Source organism: Aythya fuligula, chromosome 4, assembly GCF_009819795.1.
Source record: "Aythya fuligula isolate bAytFul2 chromosome 4, bAytFul2.pri, whole genome shotgun sequence".
In the NCBI taxonomy this organism is placed as follows: domain Eukaryota; kingdom Metazoa; phylum Chordata; class Aves; order Anseriformes; family Anatidae; genus Aythya; species Aythya fuligula.
The window spans coordinates 20,116,694-20,131,837 of NC_045562.1; the positions used below are offsets into that span (position 1 = coordinate 20,116,694).

Consider the following 15,144-nt stretch of genomic DNA (forward strand, 5'->3'; position numbering starts at 1 on the left):
CCCAATCAAAATAGTGAGATGGCTAAGAAAAATCGTACCACGCCACAGCAAGACTGAACAATAATGTGAAGTAGTAAAGTACATGAGAAAGACAGACAGCTGAATAAGACTTGGTAATAAAAGGTATGATGATTGTATACTCTACATTCCAGCTTCGTTAGTTATTCAATAGGGCCTTAAAAAAAAATAAAGGAGTAGATAAAGCAGATAAAATCCTAGTATGTTGAAATCATGCCTGTTTTGTATCTGCAGGGTGAAATTGATTCATGTTTCTACACTAATTTTATTATACTTTTGTTCAATGAAAAAAATCCCACTTTTGCAGACTGCAACTAGAGCTCTGTAGCAAAGTACCTGGCTTGTACTCAGTGCAGGATTAATTGACTGCTCAGAGATAAATGATAGAGATCTATTCTACGTTTTAAAACACCAAGCACCAGTAAAACAATGGGGATGAAAACAGCATTCCATTTCCAGGACACTTGCTGGAAAAGAACAACTGTGCAGCTAGGTTTGTGAATGCATACATAGCAAAAGGAAATCTCTTTGGTATGACTTCAAACAGGTATTTGCAATACATTTCTAATACACTGAGGTATCTTTCAAGATTCTTTGCAACCTTTTATTTTCCCCTTGAAGCCATATATAAATACTGCATGTGACTCAAATTTTTTCACTCATATACTGAAGGACAACTCAAGGTATATGGAGCTTCCTGAATGTAATATGAACACAGATATCCTCCCAAAACCTTTTAATGTATTTTTAATCTTACTTTATTCGCTGCATGTATTCGTGTATGTTGGTATGGAAGCTTCCTGATTCAAGGACTGTTAGTGTTTTATTGGATAAGTATCATTTGCATCTGAGCTGCCATGTAATAGTGAACTACAGAGATAATATTCACTGAAGCAAAAGATAAAATGAGTTTACCGTGAAAAAAAATAAGCCATCTGTTTTCCTGGCATGTTATCTCCACAGGGAAGTCAATAGAGCATTTAATTTAGTGTTTCAGTTCCCTGACCAGAGGTACCAGTATTACTGAGAGAAAAGGAAAGGCAGGGAAACAAAAGGCAGGGAAAGACTGTAAGTACAAAACAGCTCTCCCCCTCAATGTAAAATATTGAAGATTAATACAAATACGTGAACAGCAGTTTAGAGTAGAAGATGAAGATCAAACACTTCCCCTCCTGTACCTGACTCCAAGGTGGTTTCCGTAAGTTCACACTTCTCAGAATAGGTTAAATACTTTGGGTTCAAAATACATTCATACAGACAAGTGTAGATCTGACACCAAAACACTTTGCCCAGATCTGTCTCACCTCTCCTTGCAGCTATGATGCCGATACGGTACATACACCCACACACTCATCTCCTCTGTCTGAGCTGGGCTAATACATCTTGCTCCCTTATTCCTCTGCAGCCATAGCTATTACTCCGCAGAGCTGACTGATTGCTGGGGCTTGAAAACCCACACTTTCCAAAGGTTCGGAGTTGTAAATAAACAAATAAATAAATAATAAAACATGCAGAAGTCATCGTGTCTACTTCACTTTAAGTCTTATCATCCTGTGATTGCAGAAGGTGTCCAGGAAAGATTAACAGGCCCTACGCCCCAACTGCTTCCTGTGATTAATTACTTTCTTCGCAAAGATCCTTGAAAAACATCTTTACACCCATAAAGAGCCACTCCACGTCAGAAACACGTGGGGCAGAGAGATGAAGATCGCTCTGCCAGCCTGTTCCTGCGCCAGGAACAAAGGGGACTGCCTGGTCACCACAAGAGCCTGGCAGTGAAGTCCCTTCGCAAATAAAAACCAGGAGGCTCATGAGTAGCATTCCTGCCAATACTGTGCTAACATGCTGCAGAACAAGAGAGACGGGCTGGATGCACAATAAACACTGAACATGACTTCCCTGTTCCACAGCAGGAAAATAAGCTAGCAGAAATCAGAAGGCACAGTTTCGTGTAAGCTGGGGAAGGCCAGGAACATCATTGCTCATCTTTTGGTATTTCAAGGTTTTTGAAAATTCTCCGATTTTCATATCTAAACTGTTGTGTTTTGTTTTGTTTTTGTTTTTTTCATATTAAGCCCTACCAAAATGCATTTTAAGCTATAAAGCCAACTTTATTTTTAATGTATTCTTTCCTGACCCCATCACCAAAGTACTGAAGTACAAATAAGACCCTTTTTGCCATTTCTGAGAATCAGTATATAAGCTGTTCTCTACATTCACGTACCATTGCATAAGCCAAATAAAACCGGAATGTTACAGAAGAGGCTTGCATTTACTTGCATACCCTTCAGTAAACACCAACAAAGGAAAGAGGAACAGCTACATACTACTAAGACAGACACTGTTCCATCACTGTGTAAAGATAGGAAATGCATCCTTTGAACACATATTTTTTTTAACCACACTTTACAGCTTTTGGATAGGCCATTTTTCAGTATTTCACTGACGGCCTTCCTTTCAGAAGCACAACCTGCAAAGAACAAGAAGCAAGGTTCACATTCTTCCTCCCTGTATAATTCAGCTGACACTGGAAAATATTAAAAATACAAACGGTCCAAGGTTCAGACTCCTTCCAGTAAGTTTAGGTCTCTCCTGTACGTGGGGGCCCAGAACTGGACAAAGGTACTCTAGGTGCAGCCTCACCAGTGCTGAGTAGAGGATTTGCTCCACATGTACATGCAAGCACAACTGCAGCTCTTTCAACACTGCCAACACGCTATGCAAAAATAATTGTGTATGCATGTTTATTCTTGTGTGGAGGATGGGGGTGGTGGGAAGTCATCTAGGTTTGTCATAATTAAGTTGGATGGCACCTGTAATGAACTGGAATGTGGAAGTATCCATTTTACTTCATTCTAAATCATCACCTTGACAAAACCCACACATCACAACCCACTCAACAAAGTTAGTTTGGAATCTGTTTCTAAAAGAAAAGTCTCTTTCTACAGCTGATCTTTCAGAGCTACAGTTCACAAAAAGTCTACCCCCAGACAGCTCTGTTTCTGTACAGGTCTTCAGCTCCACTTACAGAAGCAAATATCTAGATGTATAGTGGGAATGCTCAGCAGGAGAAATCTACTATAACACAGCAGACTTCTTCCTACAGGAATGGCCGCTTATTCAATCTGTCTCACAACCCCTGCTTGAAAAGGAACAATTTTCTCAACAGGAATGTCCTGTGGTCAATTACAGTGCGGTGCCTAAAAAACAGTTCTATCCCGTCATCCAAGGATGGTTGCTGCTCATGCTGTCACATAAAAAGTGGAGGGCAAAGAAAAGTAGAGGGTAAGTCAAATAACTCCACTCAGTGTTGGCAACAGTCTGGTGTGATGTTTGCTCGGTTTTGGCCTAAGACAAGTACATGACTTTAAGAGGTTTTGTCTGGTTTCTGTTTTTGTGTTGTTATTGCTACTGTTTTAAAAAGCATCTAGTGAAAAGGGGTCCCTGTAGGATCCTGTAATACAGCATCAGTGAGAGAAGAAACAAAGATCCGTCTGCTGAACATTAGAACTAGTGTAATTACATTACAACAAACATCAAACTACTGCAGCAACTTATTTTTGTAGTTAATTCATGATTGTTATTGAAACTTTTTCTTCTGAAAAATTAAGAGCTGGTCTACATTTCAGAAGCTCAAGCCCTCTCCTGCGCATGCCACAATTGCCTACAGATTGATCCTCTTAAAAAAAACCAGCTTTACTAGAATACGGTAAAAGAATTTTCAGATAAGCATTTGTAGTATTTCGTAACATTAAAGATGCAGCTTTTTTTTAAAAAAAAAAAAAAAAATCCTAAAATTTAGCTCAAATTTGATTTGGTACTTCCAAGAGATCAATCCTTATCAAAAGACAAGGTGAAGAGAGGGTTGAGTTTTTGTTTTTCAGAAGCTATTTTTCTTCCAACCAGAGCACAGTCGGATTGTACAAAAGAGCACAGTCCAAAAATATCACTAGGAAGAAACAAGGATGAGTGAAAAGCAAGCCTCCTCCTCCAGTCACTGCTGGAATGACCCTGACAGTTTTAGAAGAAGGTATGTAGAAAGTCAGTTAGAAGAAATAAAGCAGATGCCTGTATGCTAAAAGATTCAGCAGTTTTGGGCAAGTGTAAATGAGGGAGGTAGTGCAGTGCCAGCATGCAAGATAACAGCTTCTATTTACAGTGGCCTGCACAACTCCAAAAATAAACTGTCAACACCTCTGCAAACATTAATGCTACACGTGGTTTCTTATCATTCGGCTTTAGCAATGACCAAAAGCAATTCTCATGGACACAGAAGTTATATCATCCATCCACAACAGGCATCATAGTCATAACCCCTCACATTATTTTGTCTCAACCTTTTAAGACATTTGACTCTCTCAGGGAGTCAAATGCAAAACTTACTGCTTAAAATGAATCAGATGCTTTTGTACGTTTTCCTTTGCTCTTCTAGGCTCACATGCCAGAAGATTCAAGAGATAGAAATCTGAAAAGAAAAAAGACCCTATAACATGCCATTTTTCACTAGAAGACAATGATGTTCAGAAGTATTTAAAGGACTTTTTGCTCATATTAGAGGGCTTTAACAGCTTTACCAGTCTGTAACCCAGCCCTCAGGCTACTCACCCTTAAATAATATACAGCTGATCTTTTTTATAAACTAAAATTTTTTTGGTTGGTTTCAAGAGACTTAACTATGTCTCCTCACTCAACATCATGGGTACACACTACTGCTCAGGCACACTTGCTAGTCATGCACTTGCACAGCATCAGCTTTATTTGGATAGTAGCTAAGCACTCACTGCTGCAGAGTACTGGCTGCTCATGCTACACTACCTGCTTCACATGGTTGTTGCTGTACCTTTTCCTATGAAAAGCACTGCCCCAGGAAAGTCCCATGCCTCAAACTGATGGCAGTCAAGGCAATGTTTTTGTACATATTATGCTATACTTGCTCTACTCTTGCACTCTGACACAGGATAGCAGGCTGGGCAGAGCCTGTTGTGGAGTGGAGGTCAACACCCAGGCTACACTCTCACAACACAATTTTGCCATCAGCAAATGGGAATAGATTGTAAGACTATCTATCACCAGGATGGAATGAAAGCCAAGAGATGTCCATGACACGAAAGGCTGATTTACTAGTAGGAAAGGGGAGATGCTCATACACTGACCACCCACACTTACACAATTTACACATATTCAGCAGGTATCGAGGGAACAGATTTTTAAAAAGGAAAATGGGACTGTGCAAACACTTTCATTTTGCATAAAGCTTCTGTTTAGTTATTCACCATGAAACCTAGCTGTTGCAGGATAGTGGTATGATGTGGCATTAAGAAAGGCAAATACAAAATGGTGACATTATTTTTGTGGTGGTGTATTCTAGAAGCGTTCAAACATCTTTTGTAATCCGCACAGAGGTGTGTTAGCTCTCTGTATGTGTATTTTTATTTTCAAGGAAGGCAGCACAGCTTTTTTTTTCCTTAAACTTTTCTTCCTAAAATTCAGATTCATTATCACATCAGGAAAAATGTTCCTACCTCCTTCAAGAAAAAACAAGACACAAAAACCCTTCAGGATTAGATTTTAGCCTGCTACAGATTGATGGTTCCTCTTACAGTTTACTATACAGAAACTGAGACTAAAAATTTTGGTAGATGAAAGCCCTAGTGGAGAAACTGAAAGATGAGAAATCTGCCTTAAATGCGTGTGAATTATAATAGGACTGTATTGTAGGGCAGTGCTGAACATAATGTTCAACATATATCAAACAAAACAGATCACCACTTTCTTCAGGCACACTATTTATAGAAAGGTTCTTTTGGAAGGGACCTTCAAAGACCATTGAGTCCAACTGCCTGACCACTTCAGGGCTAACCAAAAGTTAAAGAATATTATTAAGGGCATCATCCACATGCCTTCTGAACAGTGACAAGGCATGGAGCATCAACCACCTCACTAGGAAGCTTGTTCCAGTGTTTAACCACCCCCACAGTAGAGAAATTTTTCCTAATATCTCACAGTCTAATATCCAGTGTTGAATAATTATTAGGTGTTTAATAAATAAAATGACTAACCTCTATAGCCCCGCTAGCTAAAACAGCCAGCAGCAGTCATCTGTCATCAGCTGAGCTCTTAAATCACATACAAGTTTGCCACAGGACTAAACTATAATGAAAGTCAATGCCCAAACACAACACTTCAGTGCATCAGCTACTGAAATTTTACCTGTATTTAAAAAAGAAAAAATCCAAAAGAAAATTCAAGAGGCCATAAAAATGCAGAACCATCTTCACCACAGAATAAAAGAAACTAGGTCTACTCTGGCAGAATGAATAGCACTAGCCTTTTCATATCCATCCTGGAGAGTCAGGCACTTGTAGCTTCAGAAAAACCTCTTCTGTTCACAGTTTAGAACAGTGGATAGTTGAGTGGATAAACTCCAGTGAGACAGAGAAGAGCATCAGTAATTAATTGTAGGAACCTAAACTGCATAAAAATATTCCCTAAATCAATTCTTGTCACAACAAAGACTAATGATAGCACAAATGGAAATATAGGCTTAGCAAGATTGATTGCTTTTGTTAACTCTACTCAGTTAACTTCCATTTCATTTTATTATTTTATGAAGCCAACTTTCCATTAAATTAACTTTCTTCTAAAAAACATCAGTATTTCTCTTTCTGTAATGTACGCTTGAGCAAAAACTGTTTACTTTTACCTCAGTTTGGCAAGGCAATATATCCTAAAGGAACATATATCTAGTTCTATTTTAGGATGTACAAGAAACATGTATCAGCATTGACAAACCCTGTACTTTCAGAAATTTAAGCACCAAAATAAAGTACCAAACTCTTCAGACTGAAAATTAGTGTGCCCCCCACCAATAAGGGGTGCTTATTTTCTCTGTTTCAGCATTTTTTATTACACCTGAATCACTTCCAAAAGTGTGACATAAAGAACTAAAAGCAAGACCTTTTAGATGTGTTTACAAGCAAATCAACTTATATTGACCATTGCTTTTTATAATGGTTTTGTATACCTTAAATTATCTGTCCAAGCAAAAATTTGGTTTGATACTTTTGCCATCAATATAATCTGTTGAAAACATACCACAGTTCCGATACATTGTGAGAAATATATCACAAAAATGAGTATATAAACTAAACGTAAGTACAAATGTAAAATGCAAGTGCTTGTGTATTTCAAAAGGCAGCAGTTGCCAAAATAGTGCAGAAGGATTTAAGAGCACTCTGTGTTACAACACAAAAACATAATACAAGGAAGAGTCAAAATAAAGTCTGACTGACAATTATGCTGCATCATTCCTTATTCTGTGTTTTGAAAGGAGAATAGACAGACTTCAGAAAATGAATTGTATTAAAAAGAAAGATTCTTAGCATAAGAATCTGCAGTGCCAGAAATCCAAGATGCAGAATGTTCTGAAAATAAAAGCATCACATATGACCTTTCGATTCAATCCATCAGCTTAGCTGAAGGTAGTGGTGGGAGGGGTGGGGGAAAAATACTTACACCACAGGAGTGTGGAGAAGAATCAGACAAATGAAACAGAACTGAAATACTAAAAGCATAGCATTCTTCAAATCTGTCCCAAAATCCCCCACAAACTGATTGCATATGTATTTCTGGAGTTCAAATAGATTTCCAAAATGAAAACAACAGATGTGACCAGTACCAAAATGGATTCTTACCTTTCTGCTTCTTCACTTGGGGAAAATTGCTGATTGTGGTTGCCTGAACTATTTCCACTACAATCTGATACCTAGTTTTAAAAACAGTAGGGGATAAGGGCACAGGAGGAAGAGAGAAGAAAAAAAAAAAAAAACATCCTGTTAATATTTTATTAATTTATTTATTTTTACAATGTGTTCTTCAAAGTACAGCATACTTAAGAATCCATAAAATACAAAACACCTCATCTGGAAACTGAGCCATTTCGCAGTACATATGCAGTCGAGAAGCAGTGCACACAGAGTAGAGCAGGGAAAAAGCTTGTCTTGAATGGAAAACTTCTAGCTAATAATAATAGTGCCCCCTTCTCTTAACTGCTGCCACAGTACAGCTAATACCATTCAGCGAACACAACGTGAAGGCATGCTCCTGAACACAAGAAGGAAATCTAAATGTCCTGTAGGAAACTAGGATGGGGATTCAGTTCAAGACCAACGAGCTGTCTGTTAAGGTCCCACCTAACGCATGCAATGAACACACGGCACAAATGTGACTTTGGGTCGCCAGACCACCACCCTCTCTCCCTGCAGGTTTGCTCTGAATATCTAGCTGCCACTCACCCCACGATGCTGGGTGAGTAAACAGCTTTGGAGTTTTTAAATGTCATGGGTTAATTTTACTTTCAAAAAGTGAGCAGTATATGACAAACTCGACCAGTCACAGGCCCACGTGCACATTACTGCTAACTTCCCACTCTGATCTCCTCCCTCTGTTCTTTGTCTTGTTCATTTCTTTCCCTCATATCTTGAGTAAAAGATGATGTGCTACACCAGAGATAATGGTCTCTTGCCATGAATCATATAGCGACCTTTGGCTGCTATACTAATAAATAACTGATAAAATATATAATGCTGAAATTTAAAGCAGAATGAAAACTATCTACTAGTTATTTCCTTATTGCTATTTACTCTGTGATGTTAACTCATCAAGTCTCATCTCCAGTCTTCTTCTGATAGCCAAGTGAATTTGTTTCATACCCCTTGTGCAGAATTCAGCTTTTCTTCCTCATTTGTAGCAGCCTTCCAATTTATCCATGCTAACTTAAATCGGAGGGGAAATTAAGGTGAAATTTCATCATACAACTCTCTTGAAAGAAATAGGGACAACACGTTTTGTGGAAACTTGATTAAAAAAAAGGATTAAACTCTGCCTCACTTCATGACAACAATTAAGTTAAACATTAGAAGGGGAGGATTTGAATGAAGTTCGTAGATAACCATACAGCATTCCCTTGTACTCATTTGGAAAATACAAAAACCAAAGACAAATTTTCAAAAAGCAAAGGTATGAATGAAAAAAATTACAAAACAGCTCCTCAAAAAACTCAGCAAATGACTTCTTATGAAAACAGGCATCAGCTCTCCAAATGTTCCTTATAAGAATAGAAGGGATGTTACCACAGATAGAGAAAAATTCTGATAAGGGCTTAAACTACCAAAATTTAGAGGCCCAGTAAAGACATTAAAGAGCTGTGAATTCAAAATGGTCTCCAAATTAATGATAAATAGTTATTGTATCACTTAAATAAGTTCCAAAAATAAAATCCATGCAAGCAATGCAGAAAATCAACGCAGTATTTCTTCAAGGCAATGCTTCCAACCAAGGAGAGAAAATAAGATTCAGAAAATCCTGGTACTGTTGATAGCCGTTTAGGGCAAGCCATTTGCAAGGCAGAAAGCTGGCACACCTGTTTACAAGGACGTCCACCACACACAGCCTCCCACTCCTTTCTGATCTCCTGGCCACAAAACCCTTCACTCATAGGTTCATCGTGATTCTAGTAGGTTTCTGAGAATTCTTCCCTATACCAATAACAAATACCTGGTTCTGATCACAAGAGATTAGCAAAACTCTGCTAATGAAATCAGCCTGAAAAGATGCCTGCTGGGACTCCTGTGCTGTAACGTCACCTGCACATATTAGAGGGCACCCAGGAGCTTGAGCTCACAGACTGTTTGATTCAACAACACATTTTATGTTTATTTTACTAAATAGGCAGTAATTAAATCCATCTTTAAAGATAAAGCATGGCAGGGATGTTTGAAAGAAATATTGAGTTTCCCAGCAACTGTAGAGCCTTGGGATAAATTTCCTCAAGGCTAAGCCTACACAGAAAATTGTTCCTACTTAAATCTGTTCTTTATCAAGATGTTATGTGGCAACATTAGGAGTAATAGAAAGAGGCTGAACATTCATAAATGCCATGTACCAGCTTAGAACAGGTGCTGAAAAATGATTTTCAAGTAAAACCAGGAAAGAGAATTTTTGATCAATAGAATACCATTACCCAGAATAGACAGGTTTCTCAGTTAGATACTAAGTACAATGTGCCAGTAATTTATTTATTGAAGGAAGAGAACTGGAAGCATCCTTCCCATTCCCATTACTCCAGCAGAATCTAACCATGTTCCTCTATGCTAAATGCAGTATACCTTATTTAGTTGCTCTGAAATGCATGATTTAATTCTTAAGTTGCCCTGTGTAGAGTCAGGAGTTGGACTTGGAGATCTTTGTGGGTCCCTTTCAATATTCAGTTATTAAGTGATTCTCTTTAATTCCTTCTTTATAGATTTTTCCTGTGCTTCATTGTTGTGAATTACAAGCCAAAATATTAATTTGTTCATATAAAATACAATTTATTTTGTTCATCAATATAGAGACCACTGTTTGGCTTCCTTGACATCAATCTGCAAACTTTCACTGTTACATCACAAAAGCTTTGTGAAGTACACAACCTAACTTAGAGATGCCTGCAGTTGACCCATCTCCAAGTGCTCCCATAGTGCTGGAGGGCAAACAGAACAGGAGCTCCTCCTCCCTGCAGAGGAACACTCCCCTTAACTGATTTTATAGGGACTGGCTCTACACAGCAGAGGAAGAGCACAGCCCCAAAATCAAAAACTGTTTTTCCCTTTGAAACGAACAGATTTCTTTTTTTTCTTTTTTTAAATATTCCACGTAATCAACATTAATCCAATGATCAACATTACACTGGTTGTAGAAGAACACATCTTAAGACAATAGCAGTTGGACTCCACAGACTAGAAAGCAAAAACTTAAGTGCAGCCAAAACCACGCTATTTTCATAAAGCAAATATGCTACCTCATATTAGGGAGCACAGTTTAAGGTGACCTATCAGCTAAAAAGAGAGCACATTGAACATTAATGTGCCTGAACAACAACAACAGAAGAGCTGGGTTTCTTTTGAAACAAGCAGATCCATTAGTGTGATTATGCTAATAAATATGATGTCAATTAGGTTTTAGACAGAGTCTAATAGAGACTAATTTCTGCTCTCAGTAAAGGCACACTGGCCCAGAGTAAAGAGCAAATTTTACAGCAGATAAGCAATAAGTAGCCAAGCAACAAAATCATTTCACTATCACCTAAGTGCATTTTCCTGTATCAGAAATGCAAGTGGTTTCAGAATCAAGGGAAAGAAGAGAAAGAAGTTATTTATGCAGCCCACATAGTCCATCCTGGTACACCATCACTTGGCCTGACCAAGCTGAGTCTAATAAAAGGTCTGGGTCACAACAGATGGCCCTCAGCTCACCAAATGGAATTGATGTGCTTGTGTCTCTCAGATGCTGCTGCAGCCATTTACGAAGCATTGTGGCAGCAATTGAAGGGAGTCAGGGAAGAAGAAAAATATCAGTTCTGGTTAGTGGCAACAGATTAGGACCAACACTCTGAAAATGTGTTCAGCAGTCCTCTGAAGCTTTGATGTGCTCAACAGAACCAAGTCAACACAGAAATTCTGCCAGAATAGCATCCCTGCTGCCTGTTTCCACTCACTTGTTCTTTATCCTCTTGCATCAGAAATCACAGGAGAAGCAGCTCACCCATAAAGATAAGGCAAGCATAAACATCATCTTGTACTTGGGCAAGCGGGCTAAAGAAACACGTGGGCATCCTACGTCACGATGGAAGTTGGAAGAAAATTAGCTGTTGACTTTTGTGAGGGGGAGGGAAAGCTAGCAGGAAAGTGAGCAGGTACTGTTTGTTCTAGGAAACAGTAAAATGAAACACATTTGTGCTAAGTAGGAGTAGGTTTTCTTTGGGTCTTTAAGCAATTCTTCAAACTTCACTGACATGTTTAAAAAGGGTGCAATTGGGAAACACCTCCCTGCCACAGTCCAGGAAAACCTCTAAGTCAGTGGTAAAGTGTGCTGGAGCTCAAACTTTTCTTTCCACATCACAGAATCACAGCAAACTGCTCTGAATGACCAGTGTCACTACGGTTCAGACAACAGACCTCTACAGTCCCCAGATATACTTCATGAAGGAGATATCACACAGCAGTGGAAATGCAACATACTATTTTATCTAACTCCACTGAGGCAAGCTGTAAAAAAATGCCTGGTATGCCTTTCAACAATACAGTGACCTCCAGTATACCACCTACCATCAGCTAAGTGGAATTCAAAAAAAAAATGTTCTACCACCAAACTGAGAAGTCAACTATATTACAGATTTAATTAATGCTGTGGCTTATCATCTTTACTGTCTCCACTTCACCAAAAGAAAAAGAAAACTAAATTTGAATTTAAAAATAAAAAACACAGTTAATTCCCAGTAATGGGCTGGCAGAAGAAGCATGTTTAGTTTTAAATAAGCTACAGCATCAAATACCTCAGTTGTTTCAGGAACTCAACATCGGAGCTGCTGTTAATGAGCTTGATGAACTCCTCATAAGAAGGAGCATATGTGTAGTCTTTCTTCTGATGTTCATTCATCTGTTCTCTGTACTCCAGCTGGCTGAGTAGCGTTTGGTTGATATAATCTGGATCACTCAGCAGTTCCACCACTGGTTTAAGTACTGGAGAGGAAAAATATTTTAAAACAAAATCCTTATGTTGAAGAATAACTGATGTCCTTTGAGAGAATATCGCAGATAAAAGGCAAGAATGAATACAAAAAAATATTTTTAAAAAAATCTCAAACCAGTCTTCTGGACTACATAGTACGTTTGAGACTGCGCATACCTTTCTTCTTGATAAAACTGTACTATTGCACAAATTGAAGTACATTGACAAAGCTGAGCTCTATTTGGGAAATTTCAAATCTTTTTATTCTTTCTGCTCCGTGTCTCAGATATTATGACGTTACAGCCTTTACAAATGAAAATTAAAAGTGAACTGAACTGCATAATATACTTGAGACTTCATAACTTCTGAATTTGACTTCAATTACATAAAAAATTGTTTGTGTATTTATAATCTGATTAAAGGGTATCTGATAAGAAAGCAAAACAGAAAATCCTCAATAAAAAAATACTGGATAAATCAATGACTAAAAAAAAATCTGGTATCATGATACAATTATAATCAAATCCTTAAATCTATGGATTCTGTGTGTCTGAATAAAGCAGAACAGGTCAGAATTATTCATATAATCAATAAAAACTGTGCCACTAAAGATAGCAGAAGGGTTCCCCTGTGACAAAAATAAAAGAAAGGAATGCATAAAGTTGGGTTTTATCCTGAAAGATGCTAAACAGCCTGGCATCAAGTCAGTACAATCAGGTAAGTATATGCTTACTTTTAAAAACAAAGTGTCTTACTGGTCAACACAGTAAATTAAGTTTCAGGATTTATAAACATAGTATCAAGACATACAGAAAGATGTCTGTAATTACTAATACTGTACAGGTGCAAATGGTTAATCATCTCTGATCTTTGCTCTACCTTTTGTTGCAAGGATTTCTGCAAGGACTATGCGCAAGCTGACAGACTGGATATCCTTTGAGGGCAGGAGACAATACACCAGAATTTGAGAACATTTTTGCAGGAATCTTACTTCTTCATCAGAGCTCCTCAAGCACGGATGCAGCAAGAAAGGTCTCGGTGGATCTTCCTGCCTAAGAAAGGGAAAATAAAAAATAGAAAAGAGAGAGAGGGAGAGAGAGAGAGAGAGAGAGCTTACATAGTACTTGTGTTATGACTAGCCACTATTTCTGAAAACATCCAAAACATGCAAAATCCATCATCAGGTTAAAAAAAAAAATCAGTAAAGAAACACTTTAATCCATGTGCATTTTTTCAAATTCTGCTTTAAAAAAAAATATATTCAGACACATTTCCAAATTAATTTGTCCTGTCAGTGTTTTCACCCACCAAAATAGAAATACAGTATTTTAAAACTGTATCAAATAGAAAAAGCCCAACAGTTGGAGAGAAATAAGAGTTTCTCTGAATTAAAAAATAAAAATAATTTGTTCCCTCATTGATCTTACAATGAAATCTTGTTTAGTTTCTCAAAAAAAATTGACAGGACGAACTCAAAAAGTAATACTTTCTTGTACAGCAAACTAATTATAGACTCGAACAGAGTATTTGGGATCACTTCCAGTTTGAGAAACAGGTCTGGCTGCTAGATAACGAAGGTACGATCTTTCCTTTGTTACTGGCAAAAAGTAAATACTTTTTATTTGATTTATTTTACATGTTTGACTTGGATTTCCTAAAACATCAATTTTCAACCTGCTACCTGCAGACTGCATCAAATTGCTCTGTGCAAGATGCCTTGATAGTAACAGACTTGGTATTAACATCCATCCACAGTGTAAGTGAGAAACTAAGTAAGAGGATTAACTAAAAAAAGCAAAACAAAAAAACACCACAGAGAGACTGTGCTATCAGGTTGGCAAACAAAGGAAGAAGTGACTCCCAAAGAGCAAAGACACAGCCAAACAAGTCACCTCAGTAGGTCTGCAAATGGGAACTGAGCACATCATTAACGGTGTCAGTGGAGCGTATACAGTGTGTAAATGGAAAGCAGGAAGCTGCAGGGGATCAGGGTGTGTGCAGCCCCACTTTTGGGGCAATACCCTTGCGGGCAGCACGCCCACCTGAGAGGGGTAATAGGCCCTTACAGGGATTTTAGGCACTGCTCACTGAGATGGGACTAAACCTGTACCTCCCAATTTTAGCAGTCACCTCTCCACCAAATCATAGATTTCCCATTTGTTTGAACCCGAGCACCTGAGGCATGCAGAGATTACAGAGCCGTTCAGAGAAAGGATGGGAGAGCTTGTCTTAAGTTGAGTCCTTTGATCAGCAGCTTGAGGCTGGAATATGCAGCTTTTATACTAATAACCACCGTGGATTTAATAATAATAATAATAAGCAGGGAACAAGCCTGGGACCAGAATCAGTTTTCCTCCATTGTCTTGAGTGCCTCAGAGTCAGGGTCCATCTTGCCAGCCTTCAGTGGAGGCAGATCCTGACCTTCTCAGCTTGAAGAAGGGGCTGGAGATAACTCTCAGCCAGAACCCTGAGCCTGCTGGGGAAGGCATCCATGAGCATGCACTCGCTCACCAACAAGCCAGCTGGATACTGGATACTAAATGGATGGAGGAAAACCAAAATTCCTTGTTGCTTTCACGT

General features: G+C 38.4%; 1 protein-coding gene across 2 annotated transcripts in view; it reads right to left on the reverse strand.

Moving 5' to 3' along the window:
- Positions 1-15,144, reverse strand: part of SNX25 (sorting nexin 25) — an 83,374-nt gene that overhangs the window by 35,610 nt on the left and 32,620 nt on the right. For both annotated transcript variants that reach the window (XM_032187012.1, XM_032187011.1), the window contains exons 4-6: positions 13,444-13,616; positions 12,389-12,575; positions 7,713-7,783 (exon numbers count right to left, since the gene is read on the reverse strand). In XM_032187012.1, coding sequence (XP_032042903.1) covers positions 7,713-7,783; positions 12,389-12,575; positions 13,444-13,616 — 431 coding nt within the window. The remainder of the gene's footprint in view (positions 1-7,712; positions 7,784-12,388; positions 12,576-13,443; positions 13,617-15,144) is intronic.